Genomic DNA, 24,288 nt, shown 5'->3' with positions numbered 1-24,288 from the left:
AAAGCAAAGTGCAAAGGAGCTGAGGAAGCCAAAGAGGATTCTAATGTAATTTGCTAATTTCCTACATTTGTCACCTGTACAGCTGTGAGGGGAAACTGGAACATTTTACCAGAAGTTTAAGAGAAAATTAAAGACATACATTCTAATTGTACACAATTAGACAAGCAATATAATCATTATTATTTTTTCAAATTAACAAGCCATTTTAAATTCACTCGATTAGGATTTAGAAGGCCTGATTGATTTAGAATTATGTCTCTGCCTGGTGGCAGCCACGTCGCAGCGAGCAACCCATTTATTCACTGAAACATCTCATCTGTGAAATGGGTATACTCCTCTCCACTCTGCCTTCCTTGGGGTTCAGATATTACTGAAGGGAAAAGCTTTGTGAGTTAAGAGCCCTTTGTAAGGGTAAGAAACACCATCTAATCCCCATAATTTCTGAATCTAGAAGTTGTGACATTAGCGATCACTCTCCCCAGATCCTGAGATGGGCATGGGGTGGGGTGTGTGACCCTGGATTACAGAGAAGGAGGCAGATCCCAAAGAGCGGAGGAGCGTTCCTGAGCTGCATAGTGAGCAGTGGAGCTGGCATTCAATCCCAGCCCGTCTCCTGTAAGGGAGGCCCTGAATTCTGCTTTATGCACCATACTGCTTTCTCAGCGCTAACTTGGTTTTGGTGGTTCTCTGTTTTACTCCATTTCTGACTTAAATAGGAAAGAAAGGATTCGAGGAAGTAATGTTTGTTTTCCAAACTTCTTTATGTAAAATAATGAGAGAAGTATGCTGGGACAGGGGAGGAGGAAGTAAAAATCACGAAAGATTGTATCTAAAAGAGCAAAAAAGTAAATGACTTTACAATTTAATATTTACAAATAAATAAAAGCTATTTCTTAAACTGGGTGATGGGCAGTTGGATATTGGTTTCGTTATTACTCCTTAAACTGAACATACATATTTCATATACTTATACAGTTAGACGTAACTTATATACCATGATAAAAGTTTAAAAAGAAAAATATGAAGAATTTTCTCGTAAATAAATATGTGTGTGTGTGTATGTATATATATATATATATATATATACATACACACATATATGAGTTTTGTTTCATATAATTGAATTGGACCACCCGAGGTAATCAAAAACATAATAAGCCAGTGATTCAGTATTATTGTTGTTTCTTTTAAGCAGATTTTATTTTTTTCTTCTCCTTTCTTTTAGATTGCCCTAGTTGCTTTCTTGTCTTCTACAGGATACCTCCCTAAGAGCAGCTTTGCATATTGGAGAGAGAGCTGCATGCCAGAAACAAAAGTCCCAAGGTCAAGCCCTAGCATTGCTACTTGCTAACGCGTGGCTTTGAGCAAGTCACTTAACCTCTCAGAGTTTCAGTTTTCTTATTTATAGGAGAGCCATAATGTCTACTCTACCAGCATGGTGGGTTTTTGTGACGATCAAAGTTAGACTAAGGAAGTAAATGTGTTTTAGAAGTTGATAAGTACAGAGAGGAAGTATAGCAATCTATGGAATGAGCAAAGGCTCGTGCAGTCTCCCTGCTCTGCCTATTGCTTGCTGTGTGACCAAGTGCAAGTGACTTAACCTCTCTGAGCCTCAGTCTCCTCATTGAAAAGTGCAGATCATAACAGCATCTACCTCATAGTGTTGTTTTGATCATTAAATGAGAAAGTGAACGCTGCCCTTCATGCAGCGTTTGCCCCATGGCAGGTGCTCATCATACAATAACTTTAAGGGGTCAGATTATCTGAGCTCAAATCCCAGCTTTGCCCCTTCCTAGCTGCATGGCCTCAGGCAGGTCACTCTACCTCCCTGAGCCTCAGTGACTCCACAAGGAACAAAGACAATGATGCTTCCTCTGCCTCCCTCACAAAGTGTTTCCAGCTCCCCAGAAGAATATGGCACAAAGGTGGGTGGTGAGAGCTGAGCTGCTGTGCACCTCTGAGTGATTAAAAATGAAAGCTCATCAACAGGAAGGAGAAATGATTGCTCCCCAAGTGGTTCTAGCCCAGGATCTCTGACTAAAAAGGCTTCCAACCTTAGAGCAAGTCTCTGCATGATGCCCTAGCAGGCCTTTTGTGGGAATGGGGCTTCAAGAACTCACCCAACGCCAGGCATTCCTTTGCCCTCGTTAACTCAGGAAATGCTTTGCAGCCGCTCCACAGCACATTAATCTCACGGGGATCTATGGAGAGGCCCTCTGTGTCCAAACAGATTTTCGCCAAGGCTGGGGTGCAGCAGTGACCTGGCGCAGACCTGAAGCAGGCCTGAGTTCCCAATGCCCCCAGCCCAGTGCCTTTGTATACATCCTGGCACTGGCCACAAACAGGGTTTTGTCAGAAGCTTCCTGAGAAAGTTGCGTTCCATTCATCTCGGCTGAAAGGGAAACGAGATGAAAATACTTCCCTCATTTAATTACAGAAACAGTCAGCAAACCGTTGGAAAAAGATTAAACCAAGCAGAGAAAAGAGCAAGGCTCCATCATATTCTGCCCCCCACCCCCACTTCTGGCCCGAGTCTCTCACCTAGTATTTAGCAACGATGGCCACTCCTGGTCGTACTTTCCACCTGAAAAATGCTGTCGCTCCGCAGAAAAGTTAAACTCAGAGGCCCCAAACCAGGGAAAGAATGAATTGCATTTAGGCAAGAATTCATCAGTGGCTTGGAATTTAATAAAGATCCTGAAGTTGGGAGGTGTATTTACATTTTTCATCTGGGCTTACATCTGCAAAGAGAAGTGAGACACAAAGGCAATTATCTGAATAAATCAGAGCAAATGAAACACATACCCACACAAAGCTAACAGACTTCTTCATCATTTTCTTCCACTGTTGAAGAGAAAAGCAGAATTGTGTGGTTGCAAGGAACCTTTGAAATCTTTCGTCCATCATATTCAGAGGCGAGAAAAACAGACACCTAGAAGAAATGATGTCCCTGTTCTCGCAGTCATAGAGACAGGGTTAATTAAGCCTGGTTTCCCCAACTCCCTAAAGTGGCCTTGTAGTGGCCTCAGCTTAATGTTAAAGTGACTTGCAGTTCCATATGCAGGCCCTAAACCTCACAAAATGTTTCGTGCCAGGCTAGAGCTCCCCTGTTGGAGAGAGATGCTGACAACTCTCTCCCCATCCCACTTTGCTGGTTAAGGTGAGTCCCCCAGAATGTCCCAGGACCAGCCATGCCCACGATGGAAACTTGCTATGTGTGAGAGATTCTGGAAGCCTTGGAATCCTCTGCCTCATCCCTGTGCTACAGGGTCTCAGAAGAAGGAACAAGTCCCAGATCATTGCCCCATCTCACCCAGGACAGGCAGTTCAGAGCTTCGGTTGAAGAAAGAGAATGAGATACGAAGTTAAAAGGGCCAGTTTCATCGTTCTGTACTGACCTTACACAACTACATCGCCTTTCTTTTCCATGGTTTCTTCAGCCATAAAATGGATGGTGATTCCTACCTCAAAGAACCGAGGGGCTCTAAAACCAACTGAGATTCTACATGCTCGACAGCTTCAGTGATTTAAAATAGATGGAGCTGGATTGATAAAATGCTACAATTTGCCACTCTGAACACTGCCTCATAAGACAATAATTGTTCTGAAAAGTAATAGACTTTCCCCTCTCTCTCCCACAACCCAAGTTAGAGACCCAGGGCTTTACCAATCAGAAAATTGGACAGTACACCTCTACTCACAGTTGCTGACCTTTGAAGCAACCAAAATGCTTTCATCTCTTCATTTTCATCTCTCTTTGTAAATTCAAACAGACCTATAAATTCCTAGGAAAAGCTGGGTAGGAAGAAGACAGGAGGACCCTAGGAGAGCATTGCAATCTGGGAAGCAGAAACCTCCCAAGTAAAGTTTTATGGGCAAGAAAGAAAACCCGCGGCAGCTGTGGGTGAGGGAAATGTAACATACTGCATTGATTCAGAGCATCAGAAAATTAGGCACTGAGGGCAAAGATGTCACTCATAGTGTTGAACAGCAAAAAGTGAGAGCCTCCTGGATGCTAAAGACAGTGCTCAAATACTAATTTCCCATTTTTCTGGGGAAAATATTCAATTATAATGTAAAAAGACAGGAAATGGGGCCACGGGCAATCCATGTATTGTGTTATTTGATAAGCCATGTCTGAAAAGATCTGCCTTGCTTTTGACAATGAGTACATTGGAAAGAGCTAACATTCAGCCTTTGAAAAAGTATTGCAAAAATAATCGAAGGTGCATCATACCCAGAAGAAGCAGGGGAAGAGTCCACCTCTGAAAATGATCTATTGCAGAATAAAGAACAAAACTTCAGAAAAACATTTAGCATCCTCAGTCATATCCAGAAAAAACAGGGTTTCCATGAACTAGCCTGAGATAAGATGATGGGGTAAAAAAGGGATGTGATCATTAAAAACTTTTAGGAAATGGAAAAATCTCAATAGCATGATAAAATATGTCAGAGACAGTAAAACTTAAAAGTGAGGCTGTTGAAAAGCAGATGAACAAACTCATAGCACAAAGAATGTAAAAGGCTAAATTGTTTATGTACACCTGTTCAACCACATTACAGCCAAAGGGCTGCAGGGTCAGATAATAATGAAGTGCCACCATATCCCAGAAAGATTAGCAAAAAGTAGGAAAGCAGATAATACCAATTATTGGGTAGGATATGAGGAAACAAGAATCCTTGTGCCCTGCTGCTGGGACTGTGGATAACCCAGCAACTTTACCAGAAATTAGTGAAACTAAACATGCATGTACCCCGTAATAAAAGATATGGAATAAAATGGGATGTAGAGGACAAAGACCAAGAGATGAAATCATGGAAAGAAATATGATTGATAAGGAATTGAAGAATGAAAAGACAACATTTAAATAATGAGGCTTTCTGGAGGAAAGACTATGTATGAATATAATATAATCTATAATATTACATATAATACTACATATATATTGTATATACATATATCTTCTTTTTTTCTGAGTTGAAAGCTTGAATGTATAGATTGAAGGACTCCCAGTGTGTCAGATAAAATCAAGAGTGCCACACCAAGATCTATCTTGGCAAGTTTTTTGAAATCTAAGAACAAAGAAAAAAACCTTCTTTGGGGTTCCAGGCAGAGGACACCAGATATCTACAAATGAACAAGAGTCAAACTAGCCCCAAATTTCTCCTCTGACTCACTTTGTAGTTTCAAAGGAGAGAAGTGTAACCGAAGAATTTTATACCCAGCTAAATTCTACCATGTGTCAAAGCAGCCTAGGGTCATCCTCAGCAAGATTTCAACCACTTGCCCTTCTTCAGAATATTAAAGGATACTCCAGCAGTTTCAGATAAGCAAGATTAATATATCCAGAATGGAGAACAGTAGACATACAGTCTGAATACTAAAGAGAATAAGAGGAAACAAATAGGAAGCATACAAAGAGAGTAAGACTGCCGGGGCGCCTGGTTGGCTCTGTCGGTTAAGCCTCCAACTCTTGATTTCTACTCTGTCATGTTCTCAGGGTTGTGAGATGGAGCCCCACATTGAGCTCCGTGCTGGGCATGGAGTCTGCTTAAGATTCTCTCTCTCCCTCTCCCTCTCCCCCTCCCTACTGCCTCCCCTTTCTCTATTAAAAAAAAAAAAAGAGTAAGATTGCCAACAAGATAAGTGCAAGATCAAGTACTTATTACAGCAATAAGCTTACATGTTTTAAAATCCATGTGCTCTTTTCAAGAAATATACTTTAAAACAATCTTAATAGAATGCAAATAAAAGAAGGATCAGATCTATGATAGGCAAATACAAGCAGAAATAAAGGTTTCAATATTAATGTCAAGCACGATATAATATAAACCAAAAAGTAATTAAATGGCCAAAAAAGTAATAAAATTAAAGAGGATGTTTTTTAATCTTGATAAGTATTTTAATTCTCTGTTCATGTAATGATTATTAAGTGCCTACTATTGGCACCAGGCAAAGGATTACATTGCTAAAAAATAAAGATATAATTGTCGTGAACATTTATGCTCAAAACAACATAAAATCAAAGCAGATAAAACAAAAACTGTTGAAATAGTTGGAGAAATTGTCAGAGAAGATAGAGAAAAATTTAACAAGTTTTCCAGTCTTTGACAGATCAAGTAAACAGAAATACAGAGCATGTGATAGTTACATTGGTTGATTGTATCTATTATACATAAGAAATCTGATAAAGACTTTTATAGCTTACAACGTAAGATTGCATTCTCTTTTCCAGCCACTGTGGAACTTTCACAAAAATTGATTGTTGAATAGGCCACAAAGAAAATCTCAATAAATTCCAAAAGCAGACACCATACATGCCAAATTCTCAAAACAATGCAATAAAACCAGAAATGATAACAAAGCTATAAAATAAATTTAAAAGTACTCTCTGAAATAAATCCTTAGTTAGGGATTAACCCAGAGCCTCAATAACTCAGAGCCCCAGTCATAGTGTGTTTGGAAACGAACTTGGTTGTGTCAAAGAGGGAAGGAGATCCCAGAAAGCTTGGGCGTTGCAGTTAGGGCCGTGAAGCAACAGGCCTGGTGTTTGCGGATGCTGAGTGACTGGGCTGGGGAGGAAGACCTAGCAAGTCCGCAGGATGCAGGTGGGTAGCTTTTGAGGGGGAGAAAGAGCACAGGTATTGGAGTCCTGTAGACCCAGATTGGAGTCTTGTTGGCTATGGCGAGTACCTCCATGGCTCCCATTTCTCGGTTTTAGCCTGCTTATTCAGAACTAGGGATGTTGAGCTATATTTATGGTTCTTGGGTATTGTAATTACCTGCAAAGTTTTTTAATAATACAGAGGCCTAGGCTCTAGGCACAGAGATTTCTGTTTCCATTGGTTCAGTGTGGGACCAAGGCATCGGACTTTTTTAAATATCCCCAAGTGATTCCACCGAGCAGCCAGGGTAGACAACCCCAGAGCTAGATGACTTCTCGAGTTGTTCCTCCCGTTCTGAAAGTCAGCAGCGCTCCTAGGCACCTGTAGCCTTTGCCCACAGAAGAAAGTTGTAAGAGGCTAAAGCCAGAGGCACGGTAACGCAGAGCAATGTCATCAAAGTGAGCATTATCTCAAATGGGGCAGAAAATGCCAGTGCCAGTTAATATTTTGCACCCAACATGATTTAGACTGGGGGCATAGATTGTACTCCAAGCCCATAGTAAACACAATGGGCCGTTTATTCACTGAACAGTAACCACTGTAATTACCTACAGGGCAAACATATGAGGTTGTTCAAGCAACAATTAATTGTGGACCTGGAACTGATGGGACAATAGCAATAAAGTATCAACCAGAGTGTGATTCAGAAATCACAGCGGAAAACCAATATTTCCCAAATTGTGTTAGATAAGCATTTGAGGGGATATGACAGCACATATACTGTCCCGGGTCCTGAAAGAGTTACTCCCTGATTTTCTAATAGCTCCCTCTTACACTGGTGACCGTAGGAGGCTTAAAGTGTTGTTTTAATTTTGAGAGAAGAATCACAGACACTACGTTCAAGGGGACTCCAAAGAGCATGTATTTCTTGTACTCATTCTGGGACCCCAATATCACCTGCAGGCAGGGTTACTGACCTTTTTTGGGTTATAGGACCCTCTTGATGAACCTGTTGGAAAGTGTGGATCTTCTTTTCAGAAAAATGTGCATGCCAAAATGTACCTGCCAGCCCACACAACCTTTTCATGTAATTTTTGAGGAGCTCACAGACACTTTGGAGCTCCTCTGTATTCTCACTAGGTCATGGTTCAGCCTCCATTTGCATACCTCCAGATGCAGGGATCTCACTACTTGAATTGCTGGCCAACTCTGAATGCCATTGTTCCTCAGTGTGTCCAGCTGAGATTTTCTTCTTTGTATGTTCTTCTTCCCATTGGTCCTTCTTCTACTCAGAATTTTTCTAAACAGTCATTCTACCCTTGACCTTTAAGTCTTGGGATGATGTCCCTCTCTCTGTGAGGATCTTAGAAGTTGGTTCCTACAGGTACTCTCTAGCTCCAAGTGACAGCTGATGGGATATTTTGTGTTCATCTCCAAAAGATGGGATGTGTTGAGGTTGCTGATTGGACACAAGAGATGCAGGGGTCCTAGGGAGTGGCTGTCTACTCTCTGAGCCAGACCAGGAAGAGGGACAAGGTCTCTGCTGCCTCACTCTGTGAGAGTCTTAGGGAGGAAAAGAAGGAGCGCCTCCCCAGGTGACAGGAGAGACAATAAAAAGTATCTTCAGCTGGGGCCTGAGGGCACCCGTATATTACTTCTCTGGATGCTGAAATTGGACTATGGGATGTATTAGGTCTAGAACTGCTGCTGGGAGAGCACAGGCTCAGGGAGAAAGCTGGTGGTGACAGAGTGAGCTTGCTTTAGCTGTGCCCTCTCTGGGTTAAGGGTTTACATGAAACAAAAGAAGGAAGGAAAAAGAAGGAAGGGAAGGAGGGAGGGAGGGAGGTTGGGAGGAAGGAAAAGAGGAACAGAGGGAAGGAGAGAGGGGAGATGACCGTCTGAAAGAAACCATGGAGGAATTGTTTAATAGTCTCAGTGGGGGAAAGGCCTTTCTAAATACGACACAAAACCTGAGGACATAAAAGGGAAAAAATTGATAAATTCAACCACATTTTTTAAAAAGGGTCTATATGGAAGACGACACTATAAGAAACATGAAAAGAAAAGGTACAAACTAGGGGGGAAATTAGCAACTTCTATTGCCAAGGGCCAGTTTCATTAATAAGAAAGATCACTTTTACCAACTGATAAGAAAAAGTGAGTCAAGTTGGAAAACAGGTAAAGGATATGAACAGTTTCCAGAACAAACTGCAGATTGTTCTTGAGCATAGGAAGAGGTGTTCAACCTCGCTTATAATAAGGTAAATGCAAATTAGAAGTGCAGTAAGATACCATGTTTCCACCGGCACACAGCAAAGATCAAAAAGGGTGATAAGCACCTTCTGTGGGCGAGGCCAGGGGACAGGGAGAACAGAGATCAGAGGAAATGCTACAGAGGAGGTGACATTTAAGCTGGGCCTTGGAGGACAGATAATTAAAATCCAATTTAGTAACTTGCACTTAAAGAGAAGGAATACTGAAGAGGAAGATAGACAGATTTGACTACTGAGTGTAAATTAAAACACACACACACACACACACACACACACACACACACACACACACACAAACATAGAAGCAGATAAGCTGGGATATTTGCCGTAACTGCAATAGTCTGAGTTTGGATGCTGTCCTTATAAAAAAGTCTTCATTAGACTCAGTAAGAAAAGCATTAGAATACCACTCAAAAATAAACAAAGGGCATGACAAAGCAGCTCCTAAAATAGAACACGCTACTAGTTAACGAGCCCGTGGAAATAAGCTCAACATTATGCATAACCCATGAATGCAATATGATTCTCTTTTTTTAGTGATAAACCATTGTAAGATTATATAGAGAAATGTTTTCTTTCTCTCTGTTAGTAAGACTGTGGTTGAAATTGGCCCTCTAATTATACCTGGCTAGTGGGTGTGTAAATTGACATAATTTTGGGGGGAAATAAGTATTAAGTCTTTAAAAGCTCATCTCCTTTATGTGGGAAATTTTATATCACGGATTCTATCCTACAGAAATAGCCTACAATGTGGGGAAAAGATGCTCTGCACAAAGATGCTTGTAGAATAATATGACAATAATGACAAATTGCAAACAGTCTAGATGCCCCCAAATTAGAGATGATTCAGTAAATTATGGTATGTTCATATGCTGGAGTATTATGCAGCTATTAAAATGTTTGCAAGGAGATTTTTCTAACAAGATGGTTTCAAGGCTTGTAGGATAATGTTAAGGGGGGGGTCAATTGTGTACGTAGAATGATCTCAAGAATCTCTTTTTTAAAAAATCACTGAGCATGGAAAAAGGACCAGAAGGAAATAAACTGCGTTAATGGTGGCTCATTGGCAAGGAGTAAATTATTGGTACATGTTTTTCCTCCTTTCTCCTTATTTTGCATTTTTTAAAACTTTCTATTCCATTATAATGTATCACTTTCACACCAAAGGGCTTAAAAAATGTCTTGCCCCATGTGTTTGCGCCCCACATCAAGCTCAGTGTCTCTTTTCTGTTTGGAAAGGTCCTAGGCACGCAGCCATGAAGCCCACCAGTAAAGATGATGTCCCTTGTGTTTTCCAGCTTTCCTTCGCTGCAACCACGCCCGTCCTAGCTGATAAGAAGAAATACCCTTACTTCTTTCGGACCGTCCCATCAGATAATGCGGTGAATCCCGCCATCCTCAAGTTGCTCCAGCATTACCAGTGGAGGCGAGTGGGCACGCTGACCCAAGATGTACAGAGGTTCTCCGAGGTACGTGTGCTGGGAGGGCGTGTTCACACCTGCCTGTCACTCTTGTCCCCTGCCAGGGGGCCAGATGGCTTCATCCGGGATGGGTCACGTCACAGGACCTTTAAGCACGCTTTTAGGAGCAGGCTCAGAGCTGAAACACCATGGACAAAATAGAGCTGGCGGGTGAGGAATTTGTGCACGGGACAGGTGAACACGTCCCTCTCCGTAGCTCAGGAGCGAAACCTTCCCTTCTGTCATGCCTCTTGGCCAAATCCTGCGGCTCATTCCCTGACTGCCCCTGTGGGTTTGCTGTCCTTGTTACTGATGCCGAATGACCACTTAAAATCATGATGTGCCTCCAAGAGCGTGTCTACCATGAGGGAAGTTTGGGGAGGGGCTGGCTTGGAACCAAGGCTCCAGTGTCACCGCAAATTGGTGGGTTTGCTTAGGGTTTTATCTGGTGGTTTATTTTCATGGTTTACACGCATACATCATACGTGGTGTTTGTTTTGTTTTTGCCAAAAAAAGAAAAAAAGTTGAGTATAGATAATAAAAAAATAAAAGCATTGCTTTGCCCGATTCCCCCTAAATCCCACTTTCTCTCCAAAGTGAACCCTTGCTTTCTGTTTATTGTTCATCTGCCCAGAACTTTTTCTGTATATTTGTTTAAACCCAAATGACTTCATACTATATATTTTGGTTTTCTCACTTTACTGTGGATCTCAGCGATCTTGATAGACCACATTCCTATTAATGGGTCATGGTGTTCTGTCAGATGGATAGGTGGTAATTTGTTGAATGTGTACAGCTTTTTGCTATCACAGCCAGCATCTTCCTGCCTCGGTGTGTGTCTTCTCAATAGATTTCTAGAAGCGAAATTATTGAGTCATTTAAAATATCGCAACAAACTGACCTCCAGGAAGGCTGTTCTGAATCCTAGTCCCACAACAGTGTTTGTAAATCCCCATGTCCACACTGCTTTACTAACAGTGGATATTAGCAATGTTTGAAAAGTTTTCCCTACTTGGATGAGTGCGAAATGATCTCTTGCCTTTTATCCCATTCTCCTTGGAGCTCCTACTCTCCTTTTCTCTCCTACGTGTGCTGTGGCTACTCGGAGCGTCCCAACAAGACAAGCCATTGCACATGTGCTCAGCAGCCCAAGAGAAAACACCAAGAGCCGCGTGGGGAGACAATGTGGGAGTCAGGTGTCTGGGCGGACCTCGGCGGGAGGACTCTCAGAGGGCTGGTCCCTGGTGCAGCAGGGGAAGTATGTGTCCAGGAATGGGGGCAGAGCAGGACTGGGAGTCATCACACCTGTTTCCACTGCAGCTTCACACTTATTCTCTGAGGCTCCACCTCTGCCCCACCTCTCCCATGGGAAGAGCCCAGCTCACTCCATACATTGGTGTACGACCTTGGTGAAGTCACCTCACTTCTCTGAGCTGTGGTTTCCTCCCCTGTAAAATGGGGACAGTAGCCCTTCCCATGCCTTCCCTGCAGTTCTTGCCAAAATCAGTCATGGATTTGAAAGAGCTCTGTAAACTAAAGTTCATGCACAGACAGGGATGTTTTGGAGGTGCTTAAAAAGCAGAAGTGTTTGGCCCCAAATAAGGCAGGCTTTTCCCAGGCAAGGCTGGTGCTCATCTTCCCACCTCTCTGTTACTCAGTCCCTAGGGAGAGGCATGAAGGAAACGTGACCTGCAGTGGCAGTGACTCATTGCCGAACACTGCAGAGGCTTTGGCTGGAGGACTTCTTTACGGCAGTGGCCGGTGCTCTAAAATGCATGTCAGACAGGTTGATGGTGAGGTGGGGACACCCAGTCCTGTGGCCCCATTGACACTGGACTCTGCTGTGATTTGGAGAGATCTGCTTGTTTCCAACAGTCTTTGGCGGTCAGAGTGTGAGGGGCCTTTAGGGACACCTCCCCCAACCTCCTCATTGTATAGAAGTGAAAAACCGAGGCCCAGAGATGGGAAGGGACAGAGTTCTGGGTTTCAAAGCACCTCTGAAGTCATGAGGGATTGTTCACAGAAAAGTTGGGACTGAATCCCGGGATCCCGATTCCCAGTGCAGGTTTCCCATTGCTCCTTCTGTCCATCCTAACTTCTGTTGTCACATGGGAACTGCTTCTAACTTTGGAGGTTAGAAATACCCCCAAAGCCTTGGTTTAAAGAAGATAAATTTTAGTCCTGACTTGGTTGATGCTTTATAGATACCCAAACACTCACAGCCAGCAGCCTTGTAGGGAGGGGTTATGCTCCCATTTTACAGATAAGGAAACTGAAATTTGCAGAGGGCGATGGACCTCCTCCAGCCCACCCAAGGCTGCCCGCCTGACCTTCCACTGCCTTCTCCGTTACGCTGTCCTCACTGGGGTCGAGTATCGACAGTCTAGGACCACATCTCCATCCCTACACGGCTGTGTTAGGGCCCTCAGCTGCGGTTTCAGGGCATCTCAGCGGGAAACCTCTTCTCTGAGGACAGGATGTTGCTTGGTGGCATTGCTGGCAAGGACCCCTCTCGATTTAAATCTCTTAGCCCAGCTGACTCCTCTGTGTGCCCAAGGGTTTTGGCACCCTTCTCCTGATGTCTGGGCTGCATCGCTGGAGTGCAGGCTCTGGAAGCTCGCCAGAGGCTAACAGCTTTTCATGAGTGTGAGGGAAACTGGATTCCTTTTATGAAATTGGTCGATCAGCAGCGTCAAGCACTTTTGTTCCAAACTGGTGCACTGGAAGGATCGTCAAGTGAAAGCAATCCTGAAGTTGGAGGGGGCTGGGCAGGGGATGGGGCAGAAGCTTAATCCCAGAAGCTTATTACATTGGGACTGAAAGGGGTGCAGGGCTGAGAGCCATCCCACCTTGGGGCCGGCTGCTCCTGTGTATGGAGAGCCGTCCCACCTAGAGTATGGTGCCCAGAGGCTCCCTGGAACTTCGATCAGATGGGCCGGTCTCCAGACCTCACTTTGCCCAGCAAGGGCTGCGTGGGCCCAGACAACTTCCTTCCCCTTGTTGACTTGGATGTATAGGATCTGGAGCTGCTGCTGAGACAAACAAGGGTCCCTAGTGGACACCAGCGGCTGGAAAGGTAGCGCTTGCTTTGACCCTGCCCTCTCTAGAGCCAAGATCTAAATGAGATGAGAGAAAAGGGAAGAATTTGGATCAAGCAGGCTGATCCCTAGGCCCAGCTCTGCCAGGCAAGGGCAGTGCAGCCATGAGCAATACACCCTATCTCTGTGACGTTGAGTTCCTTTGCGTAAAATGGGGATATTTATCCCGACCTCATAGGGACTCAGAGATGAGAGAGTTAGAACGAGAAAATGAAAGACCTTGGCATAGTAAGTGCTCATTAAATGGACATCCTCTGCTCCTATGATCTATGATTCCAGGAATGCCTATCCCTTCACTCAATAATAATGGGGCCTGTGGTTTGCTGGGGTGTGTGAAGGCACGGGCCCTGTGCCAGGGAGGCCAGGGAGGAATGGACATGGCCTTGGGCCTCCTCTGCTGGGTTCTGGACTCTGGCTGCTCATTGGAATCACCAGGGTATTTTTTTTTAATATGTTGGGTTCCCCCCACCCCACTTTTAACAGCTTTACGGGGATATAATTGGTGTACCATAGAGTCCCTCCATGCTTAGTGTACAGCTCAGTTGTTTTCAGGAAATTGATGAGGTTATGTCACCGTCACAGCCCTGTGTTAGAGCATGCCCATCACTCCACAGATTCCCTTGCACTCATTGGCAGTCAGGCCCACCCCCAGCCCCAGGTTTGTTTACTTGCTCCCTACAGTTGCCTGTTTGGGAAAGTTCACGTCAGTAGCATGCTATGGCATGTCCTTTTCTGTGTCTCTCTGCTTTGTTTCGCGTGTTTCTGAGGCTCGTCCTTGGAGCCAGCATCAGTAGTTCATTTCTTCATTCAGCTGAGTACTATTGCCCCATGCGGATACGGCACATTTTAGAATCACCCGGGGAGCTTTTGAAATCCTGATGCCCGGGTCAGCCCCCAGACCAATCTCGTTACATCCGATGACCCTGGCCTTTGACCCTGTGCGAGTTCTGCAGGTGGTTTTGACGAGCCCTCAATGTGAATGTAGTTCGGAGTCGGTGCCGTCAGGAATTCAGGGTGGGGAAATGGCGCCCTCTTGTGGCGGGGCTGTTGCTGTCAGAGTAGCCCTGGTCCTCAGGTAGCCTGACCGCCCTCAGCAGGTGTGGTGACAGTGACGGTGCAGCAGGGTGGAGAAGGTGGAGGGTGGCCTTGGCCCAGCGCCCGGGCTCTGTCAGGTGGAAGACAACGGTGGGGGTGGGTGATGAAAATTGAGGGTGCTGCTGAGTGGGAGCTCCATGGGGCCCAGGATGGAGAAGGATGAGCAGACAGATGGCCCGTGGGCTTGGAGGAAGTGGAGCTCTGGAAGTCTCTGGGAAGCTTGACGGAGCTGGAAGGGTGGGAGGCATGGTCAGAACTGGAGGAAGGATGTCTGGATTGAGGGGCCAGGCCCCGGCTCTGTGGGAATTGTGGGAATGGCTGAAGGGGAGTGGAGGTAGATGTCACTGGAACTGGGGACGAGGAGGTGAGAGACCAGAGTGCTGCATGACATCTGTGTGGGCATGGCAGACACAGGGTGGAGGCAAGGCTTGGGGTACAGATGAAGGCGTGAGCAGGGCTGCCTGGGCAACCGGCAGACGGCAGCAGGGGTATTTGGGCCTCTCCCCCCAAGTTTCAGGTCCTGTGGTCTACAAAACCATCTTCCCCAAGTTATTCTTTAAGTTCCCAGTTACATGCTGCAACTAGCCAGCTAAGTACCCTTAGAGGAATCAGTCTCTCCAGGCCTCAGTTTCCCCTTCTGTAAGATAAGGGAGTGGGGCCAGTTGACCTCGACAATCTCTCTGAGCTCAAAGAATTTGTGATGAGGACCCGGGGAGGTCTGGTCTTTGACCCTGTTCCTGCCACTCCCAGGGGTGTGGCCATGAGAATTACTTTCCCTGTTTGTGCTTCAATTCCTTCATCTTGAAAATGGGGCTAATAACAGGACCTAACTTCTAGGGTGGTGGTGAGGATTAACTGTGTTGAGAAACTTAAAGTGCTGAGAGAAGTGCCTGGCTCCTAAGAAGCACCATGCAAAGGTGGCTGTTATTTTTATGATCATCTCGAATCTGGCTCCTTAGCCTGCGACTGCCCCCGCTTAGGAGCCCAGCTGTGTGGCAGTATGGCTTCCCTTCCTCCTCGCCCTCCAGGCAGGCTCTGAGGCTCCCTGACCTGCCACTGGTCCTCAGTGATCTCAGGACTTCTGGGGCTGACCTTTGCATACCAGAGACCTCCCCCGAGGGGTGGGATCTTCAGAGGCCCTTGATCTGTCCAGCACCGAAAGGGCACCATCTGCAGAGTTCCTCCTCCTGAAGCCGCCGGCCCTCCGCAGCCCTGCCTGGCCCTTTGAAGTCTTCCAGGTTTTCTAAGTTGCCAGCTGCCCCACCCAGGAGGTCTCTGGTCACCTCCTCTAAAGTTACTGCTTTGTCTTATGGAGCAGTCGCCTGGCCTGCGGGACACACCTGTAGGGAAGAACAGGACCCCTGTGCTTGCTTCTAATCCAGGAGCCAACCTTAGTAGGCATCAGTCCTTCTCTGCTGCTCTAAGCGGGAAAGAACTCCTTGGTCTGGCTGCAGAGCTCCTCCATGGTCCCCTGAGACCTCCTCCTCTGTCACCTCCAGTCACCTCCCCCTCTCCTGCAGCCACACCTCCACGCTGGCTTCTCTCTGCAGGAACGTCCTCCCCCACACCTGGCCAACCTTCCTCCCCAGGCTGGATGACACGTGCTCTCTGCGTGCTCCCCACACCTTCCTCCACCCTAGGCTTCTCTCCGTACCTGCTCCTAGCCCAGTGCGGCATGATCCACCATCTGCTTCTTTGCCCAGCACCCAGCACCACTGGCCAGCAAGCCCCTGTGGACAAAAGCCAAGTTGAGCTCTCTGTCCCCTCACCCTGCATGCTGCCTGACACAATGCTGAATGCTCAGCAGGGCTTTCAGCCAGTGAGTCTCTAATCCAGTGGGCCAGAGGGCAAATGCAGTGATTTCCCCTCTGTGGCCCTCAGTCTGCCTGCACCCAGGATGGTGAGATGGGGTGAGAGGGGTTCAGAGAGACCCCTGCCCCTAACTTGAGTCTCAGGGGCTGTAGGGAAGGGAGGAGCTGGCGCAGTCAGCAAGTCACACACCCACAGAACGCAGGCAAGCGATTCTGTCATTTCTCAGCTGGGTCTTTTTTTGGATGTGGCATTGTTTAGTGGTGGAGATTCTTCCAGAGATCTCACTGGAATGTTCTGGGCCAGCCACTGGAACCAGCAGTGGCCAGGGATCTGCCTCGTGGTTGCTTCTGCGTGGCAACGATGTTGAGCATTGGAATGCACACGTTGTAGTTTGTGTCTGAGTTATTTTTCTTGGCTCTGTCGTCCCAAGATGGTCATTCTGAGTGGTCGACACCTTAGAATCCTGTCTTACCAGGGTCAGGTAATCGCATCCTCTAAAACAGTGGTTCTCAAAGTACAGTCTTAGACCAGCAGCCTTATGTCATTGTCACCTGGGAACTTGTTAGAAAAGCAGATTTGAGAGCCTCCCCCCCACCCCGGGCCACCCTGAATCAGACACTTTGGGTGGAGCCCAGTGTGCTGGAATTTTCAAACCCCTGTCTTGGAGGAATGGGCAGCCTTCAGCTGAGGCCCCTGTGCTCCTAGGCCTACTTTATCTGAGACAAGGGCCAGGCATGCTGGAAGGCCTGAGGCACCTCTGCTCTGGTCCTTGGCCTCCCTCCAGGCTGCAGGATCACCTGGGCCGCCCACACAGCGCAGCTCTTCCATCAGTAGGAGGCAGGAGGGGACTCCTGACAGACCAGACTCTAATCCTGATGGTCCTAGTGCCCCATCCTGTGCCCCAACTTTTATCTGAAAACTCGCTAATGCTTTTAGGTGATTGGCTGTCAGCCCCTAGGCAAGATATGTCCTCTCCTTCTCTGGGCCCTTACCTCCAGCTCTGGGAGGGACCTGGCCTGCAGGCCAGCCAGAGGGTCTGGCCCCATATCCACCTGCCCACACAACACAGCTGTTTGTGGCGGCCTCTTCGGCAGGTGGGGGGGGCATTATTTCCCAGGGTGTGTGTATATATGATATGACTTCTGTACAATTTTAATAGCTGACTGTTTATGTTATTATCTACCAGGGGGGAAAGATGACTAGCTCATCAAAACTGCACTTCATCGATGTTATCATTGAGAATGGAAACTTCATTTACAAATTGAGGCTGTTCAAAGGAAAAAACTAAGCTAGCAGGCACCTGGGTGGCTCCCTTAGGTGGTGAAATGACCTCTAAGGCGGTACAGGAAGAACTGAAGCTTGGGGACCACCAGGTTGGATGAAACCCATCTGGCTGCCTGTTCATTTACGAGATGGCAGGGGGTGAAGGGTGGAGGGTAGTACTGGCTTTGCTGGTACTGGTAGTCGTAGGTTTTTCCTTGCAACCCTGGTCTAGTGCAGTTATGCAGTGGGAGAAGGTCAAGGTCAGGGACTGAACTTGAAGACCTTCAGCCTTCTGAGGCTGAAAGCTCCATGGGACAGACTCTAGGGTTCAAGCAACACTCGTTCCTTCCTGCAAGTGCCCCTGGGGAGGGTTCAGCCCTCCCACAGGTGCTCTGCTGTGCCCATCCCTGTGGAGTGGGGAGACCCCACATGCGTGAGAACCATCACCAGTCAGGGCCTGTGGTTTGCAGGGCTTCTATCATCCCCGTGGCAGTGTTCTGTGGCAGCGTGCACACACCTGGGAGGGCACTCGGGGTTCTCTGTCCAGGGGTGGCTGTAGGGACTAAGACTTCTGAAGAGAAAGTACATGTCCCGCCTGGATGCCCTTGGTCTGCCTCAGAGCTTCTGCCCTCAGGAGGAGCGCTCCTCCCTCTACTGCGGAACATGGAGGCGATGGCTGCCCCATCCGTGCTGGGGCAGGAAGACCCTGGGGTCGCGGATTCTTCCTCCCTAACACTCCACTTTTCTAGAAGGGTCCCCAGAGCTGAGCACCCTTCTGCACACAGCCCAACTCTTACAGGAAAGGAGTTGCCCTGCACCCTGCTTAGAGAGGACGGGAGGCTTGGCTGTGGGAATGCAGTGCCAAACTCAGGGCTCATCCTGGGCTGGGGAGAGTACAAGCCTTTCCGCTCACCAGGGCTGTGATAGCAGGTAAATACACCCCCTCCCAGGCCACGTGGATCCTGGAGCACAGGGGTGAATGAGGGCCCAGAAAGAGATCCTAGAGGTCTCTGGGTGGGAGGTGGGGGGGGGGGGGTCCTGCCATCCACAGCGACCTCAGAGTCCTCACCAGGGACACTTCCTAGGGCCTCCTATGCAGTCCCTGGGCCTGGTTCCCAAACCATGACTTTAGCACCATGAAGCAGAACTTTTGGGGTGGGAAAATGGAATTATAACATCATCTCTGCCATTTAGGGGGTGGTGGGGGGATTGCGTGCAGGTGATGACATTCAGTCACCCAGCATGGGGCAAGCTCTGTTTTGTAGACTCAGGAAGGATAAAGTCATTTTGCCAAGGTCTTACAGCCATGAGGTGGCGGGTGGAGGTGTAAACCCAGGTTTGTGCCCACCCTTGTAGAGAGGAGACCACCAGCCAGGGCCAGAATCCCCACCCCAACCGCCACCACAGAAGCAAGGAGGTGGATGTATAGGCCAACCAACTCGTGTCAAGGAGAGCTCCTTGCAGTCCCCTGCAGTTTTTGTCATGGGATTCCACATTAAATTTTTATTATTTTCTCGGATTCCGAATCTCAAAGCCCAGCTCTGTCCTTCCACACCTGCTCCTGCTGAAGTATCCCAGGATGCTTTGTTTTGGCTGGACCTCTTGGCTGACAGGGCCTGTGGGAGTGTGCAGGTCCCCAGGGCTATTCTGGTACCTTCTGGCTGTGGTTTTCCCCCCAAGGCCCACCTGCCAGGGTTGGATAGTGCCAGGGCAACAGGAGCAAAGGAGTGGAGTTGGAAGGTGTGTGGAACCTTCAGTGTGTAATGGGAGAAGTGAAGAATGGGCTGGGAGGAAGGAAGAATGGTGAAGGCCCTTCATGCCTCTACATTTGGACTTGAACATCAGCAGTAGGGAGCCATGGAGGGCTTTTAAGGAGGGAGTAAGAGATGGTAGCAATCTTCAGCTGACCAGAGTCTGGGAAACCAGCCAGGACGTTGCTGCAGTAACTCAAAAGAAAACTAATAAGATTGTAGTTATGTTCTTACAGAAAAATTTCAAGTTCTCTTTGTTTTCATTCTTTAGTTTCTTTATTTAAAAATACGCATCTGTTGTTTTCTAACTGTAATATCGATATGTACTCAGTGCAGAAAACTTGGAAAACCCAGAAGAGCAAAAAGGAAGATTAAAAAAGTCAGCCATAACTGAAAGGTCATTGTTAACATCAATAGCCTATGCATATGATTCACTCAGTGCTTATGAGTGAATATGTAGAAACCAGTACACGTTCTTCCAATAGAAACAGCTTCTTTAACTTAGCAGTCCAGTGGCAATGCACTTCCAGTCCAGCAGGTATTCTCTGTCACTGTGACTCATAACAGCTTGGCCACTGGGCCTGGTGACCCCAGGAGCTACCCTGCCTCAGCCACAGTCCTGTGTGTTTTGGACAGCTTCCCCCAGTCCTATGTATCCTACAGTCTGTTCCCTTACTTCCTGTCTTCCAAGAGTTCTGCAAATATTCTGCCCACTGATAGTCTTCTTTATTGCTTTCCAGAGCTCTTATGGATATTTTTCTTGAGAAATCTTTGCCATTTTGAGGAATTGAGGATGGGACAGGAGGTAGATGTATATTCTCTGTTGGAAGTTTCTTCCAGTAGCTGTTGAAAAAATTCTACCCAACGGGTATGTGATAAGTCCTCAAGGAAGCTCTCGCTATTAAACTAGGAGATGGTTGCCAATCTCTCCTGATTACAAACAACAATGCAGGAAACTCATACTTGTATTTTTGTGTGAACATCTCTGATTAGTTTCTGACGATAAATTCCTAGAAATAGCGTGAGCACATTTTGGAACCTTTTGTACACGTTGCCAAATTGTCCTCCAGAAAGATCATACCAATTTAGAGTTGCATAGCGGTATATGACAGCACTCATTGCCAACATTATATATTATTCTTTTTTGATCCTTGGCAATTGCTATTTTAATTTGCATTTCTTTGATTACTACTAAGATTGAATTTCTTTTTTACTAGGAATCTTTCTCATTTCTGTTTCTCCTTTTGTAAATTGGCTGTTCATGTAATTGGCACATTTTCCTATTGGAGTGTTCTTTTTCTTACTGATTTATAAGAGCTCTTTATAAGGTAAGGATTTGTCACATTGGTTGCAGATATCTCCTCATGTTTCATGTGACATTCAATTGTGTTTTTTATGTTACGTGACAATATTGAAAACTTTAGTATTTTATATAGTCAAATTTTATCAAGATCATTTTTTTTTCATTTTTCATTTGGGCTTGGCATGCTCTTCTCATCCCCCAAATTGTTGTAAATACTCACTTACATTTTCTTCTAGTACTTTTATTATTTCATTTTCCAATTTATCTGAAATTTCAGCATACGACCTGAAATATCAAACTTGTATTTCTCCTGCCCCCATAGTCACTCCATAATTCTTCCAATATTTCATTAATAGATCTTCCCCTGACTCATTTAAAATGCCTATGCTGGGGGGCACCTGGGTGGCTCAGTTGGTTAAGCGTCTGCCTTTGGCTTGGCTCATGATCCCAGGGTCCTAGAATCGAGACCCACATCGGACTCCCTGCTCAATGGGTAGCCAGCTTCTCCCTCTCCCTCTGCCACTCCCCCTGCTTGTGCTCTCTCACTCTCTCGTTCTCTCTCAAATAAATAAATAAAATCTTTTTTAAAAATGCCTATGCTGGGCAGGGGGGGATGGTTTAAATGGGAGATGGGTATTAAGGAGGGCACTTGTGATGAGCATGGGTGTTGTATGTAAGTGATGAATCACTAAATTCTACTCCTGAAACTATTATTACACTGTATGCTAACTAGATTTCAAATAAAAACTTGAAGAAATAAAAAATAAAGTAAAATGCCTATGCTAATTTTTATCTTTAGAAAATAATATACTACCTTTTTTTATACTTGAGACCAGTTCTGTATAATAGAAATATAATGCAAGCCACATCTGTGATTTTAAGTTTTTCTAGTAGCCACATTTTAAAAAGGAAAAAAAGATACAGGTAAAGTTAATTTTCATAATATATGTTATTGAAGGCAGTATATCCAAAATATTATCATTTCAGCATGTGACACTAGCCATGTCAAGTTCTCAGGAACCAAGGTGGTGAGTGGCCACCATATTGGATGGTGCAGTGTAGGACTGTTCTTGGGTTCTTGTTTCATTTTGTCCCATTGATCTCTTTACTCTGGAATTGGCATCCCCATGTTTGAAATATTATTCTTGTAGAATACAATGTAATATGCGCCCCTTCCTTCTTTTGTCACAATGCCCTTATAGTCACCAATTTAATTTTTAGAAGTTTCCAAAAATGCAATAGGTATTTTTATTTTAATTTTAGTGACTCCAGAATTCATTTGGGGACATTTGACATCTTTATAATACTGAGTCTATCCATTCATGAACATAGAACTTCTCTCCATTGAAAAATTTTAATTAGGTCCTCAGCGAACTTTTGTCATTTTCTTCACACAGATCCTCTCCATTTCACGTCAGGCTTATTTTCAATTACTGCTTTAGGGAAATGGGATCTATTTTCCTTAATATTAAGTTGTTGTTGCTGGAATAGAGGAACTCTGTCGATCAGTGTATCTACATATTTTGACTGGCCATATTGAATTCTTATCACTTCTGGTAGTTTTTCTTCACTTAATTCCCTTGGGTTTTCTAGGTAGACCACAATACCATATGGAAGGAGAATAAATGTGCTTTCTGTTTTCCAGTGTTACAGCATCTTTATCTTCATGATTTTTTATTGAGGTGGTACCACACGGTGGTCAGAACAGAAAGACTGCCGGGCTCTCTGATTCTAGCTCAGCTCCTTTCCTGCTGTGTGACCTTGGGCAAAACATTTAATTTTTCCTTGTCCCTCATAATGGAGATATACTCACATTACCTCGGCTGTTGTAGTAAAATAATTAATACATATAGGGCACTTAGGACTTAGAACAGTGACCAAAAAAGCACCCAATATATATTAGTTATTAGTATCGTTATTATTAATGCCTTATTCACTAAACATCTTCAAGTTATATTTAAAAATAGTGATAATAGTGGATATTCTTTTCTTGTTCTTGACTTTAATGAGAATTCTGTTTGTAAGGGATGATGTCTGTTAGAAGAACAGATATTCCTCATCACGTTAAGGGATGTTTTAGGTCTATTTATTCAGTGTTTGACCAGATACACATGCTGAAGAAATCAGATATCTTTTTGGAATCTCTATCAATAGCTCTGCATTTTTTTCTTTCCTCTATTAGCGTGACAAATTATAGTCCTCAGTTTCCATGTGTTCGTTCTGTAATGCATTCATTCATTTGAACTATATTTATGGAGTGCCTGGCGTGTGCTGGGCACTGTTCTAGGCACTGTGACACAATCATAAGTGAAACAAAGTCCCTGCCCTCAAGGAGCTCGTATTCTAGTGTGCGGAGACAGATGATAAAAACAATCAGCAAATAAATCCATAATACGTCAGGTAATAAGTGCTAGGAGAAAAATGAAGTAGGGTAAAGGGGGTAGGTTGTGCCATGTGGGGTAGAGTGACATCCAGGAGAGCTTCAAAGATAAGGTGACATTTGAGCAAACACCTGAAGGCCGTGAGCGGCAAGTCATAGGATATCTGTGAGAAGAGCGTTCCAGACAGAGAGAACAACATGTGCAAAGGTCCTGATGCTGGTGGTGCTGCATCCACATCACAGAGCCCATTATGGCTGGAACAGAGTGGGTGAGAGGGAGTAGAGCTGGGTTTTGCGGGAAGGGGGGCCGATTTCCAGCCCCTACAAGACATTTTTGAGGACTTTGAGTCAGCTGAGAATCTACTGAGTATTTTTTTTTTAATTGGGAAAAATTTCACATAACATAAAATCCACCATTTTAACCATTTTAAAATGTACAATTAAGTGGTTTTTGGTATGTATACAATATCTCCTATCTAATTCCAGAATATTTTTTATCACCCCCAAAAGAAATCCCGTATCCATTAACAGTCACTCATTTCCCCTTCATTCCAGCCCAACAGCTGCATATCCACTTTTTAGATTTATGGATTGGCCTATAATAGACATTTCATAGAAATGGAATCCTAGGGGTGGGAAGTAGAGGAAACGGGTGAAAAATGATCAAAAGGTACAAACTTCCAGTTATAAGATAAATGAATTCTGGGAATATAGTGTACAGCATGGTGACTATTATGTGTGTGTGTGTGTGTGTGTGTGTATATATATACATATATATATATATATATATATATATATACACCATATTGTGTATTTGAAAGATGCTAAAGAGAATAGGTCTTTAAAATTCTCATCACAAGGAAAAAAATTATAATTATGTGAGGTGAACTTGTGGTGGTGATCATTTTGCAAAGTCTACATATGTCAAATCATTATGTTGTATATGTTAAACTTATACAGTGTCAACTTGTATAAGTCAATAAGTCTATCTCAATAAAACTTAAAAAAAAGGAATCCTAAAATATGTGGCATTTTGTGCCTAACTTATTAATATATCTTCTTTGGAGGAATGCCTATTAAATCTTTTGTCCAGTTTTTAATTGTGTTGTTTGTTCTTTTGCTATTGGGTTATAAGAGTTCTTTACATAGATACTAAACCTGTCAGATATGGTTTACAAATATTTTCTCCCATCCTGTCTTTGCACTTTCTTAATGTGTTCTTTGCGCAAAAGTTCTCAATTTTGGTG

At 44.9% G+C, this 24,288-nt stretch overlaps 1 protein-coding gene across 1 annotated transcript in view; it reads left to right on the top strand.

The window, feature by feature from the left end:
* The window catches only part of GABBR2 (gamma-aminobutyric acid type B receptor subunit 2), a 336,894-nt gene that overhangs the window by 124,384 nt on the left and 188,222 nt on the right, over nucleotides 1-24,288 (top strand). The window contains exon 3 of the mRNA XM_048223257.2: nucleotides 10,178-10,348. Within this exon, the coding sequence (XP_048079214.1) occupies nucleotides 10,178-10,348 (171 nt within the window). The remainder of the gene's footprint in view (nucleotides 1-10,177; nucleotides 10,349-24,288) is intronic.

Source organism: Ursus arctos, unplaced genomic scaffold (genome assembly GCF_023065955.2).
Source record: "Ursus arctos isolate Adak ecotype North America unplaced genomic scaffold, UrsArc2.0 scaffold_18, whole genome shotgun sequence".
Lineage (NCBI taxonomy): Eukaryota > Metazoa > Chordata > Mammalia > Carnivora > Ursidae > Ursus > Ursus arctos.
The sequence above is the reverse complement of the archived record's forward strand: the minus strand, read 5'-3'. Positions and strand labels throughout refer to the sequence as shown.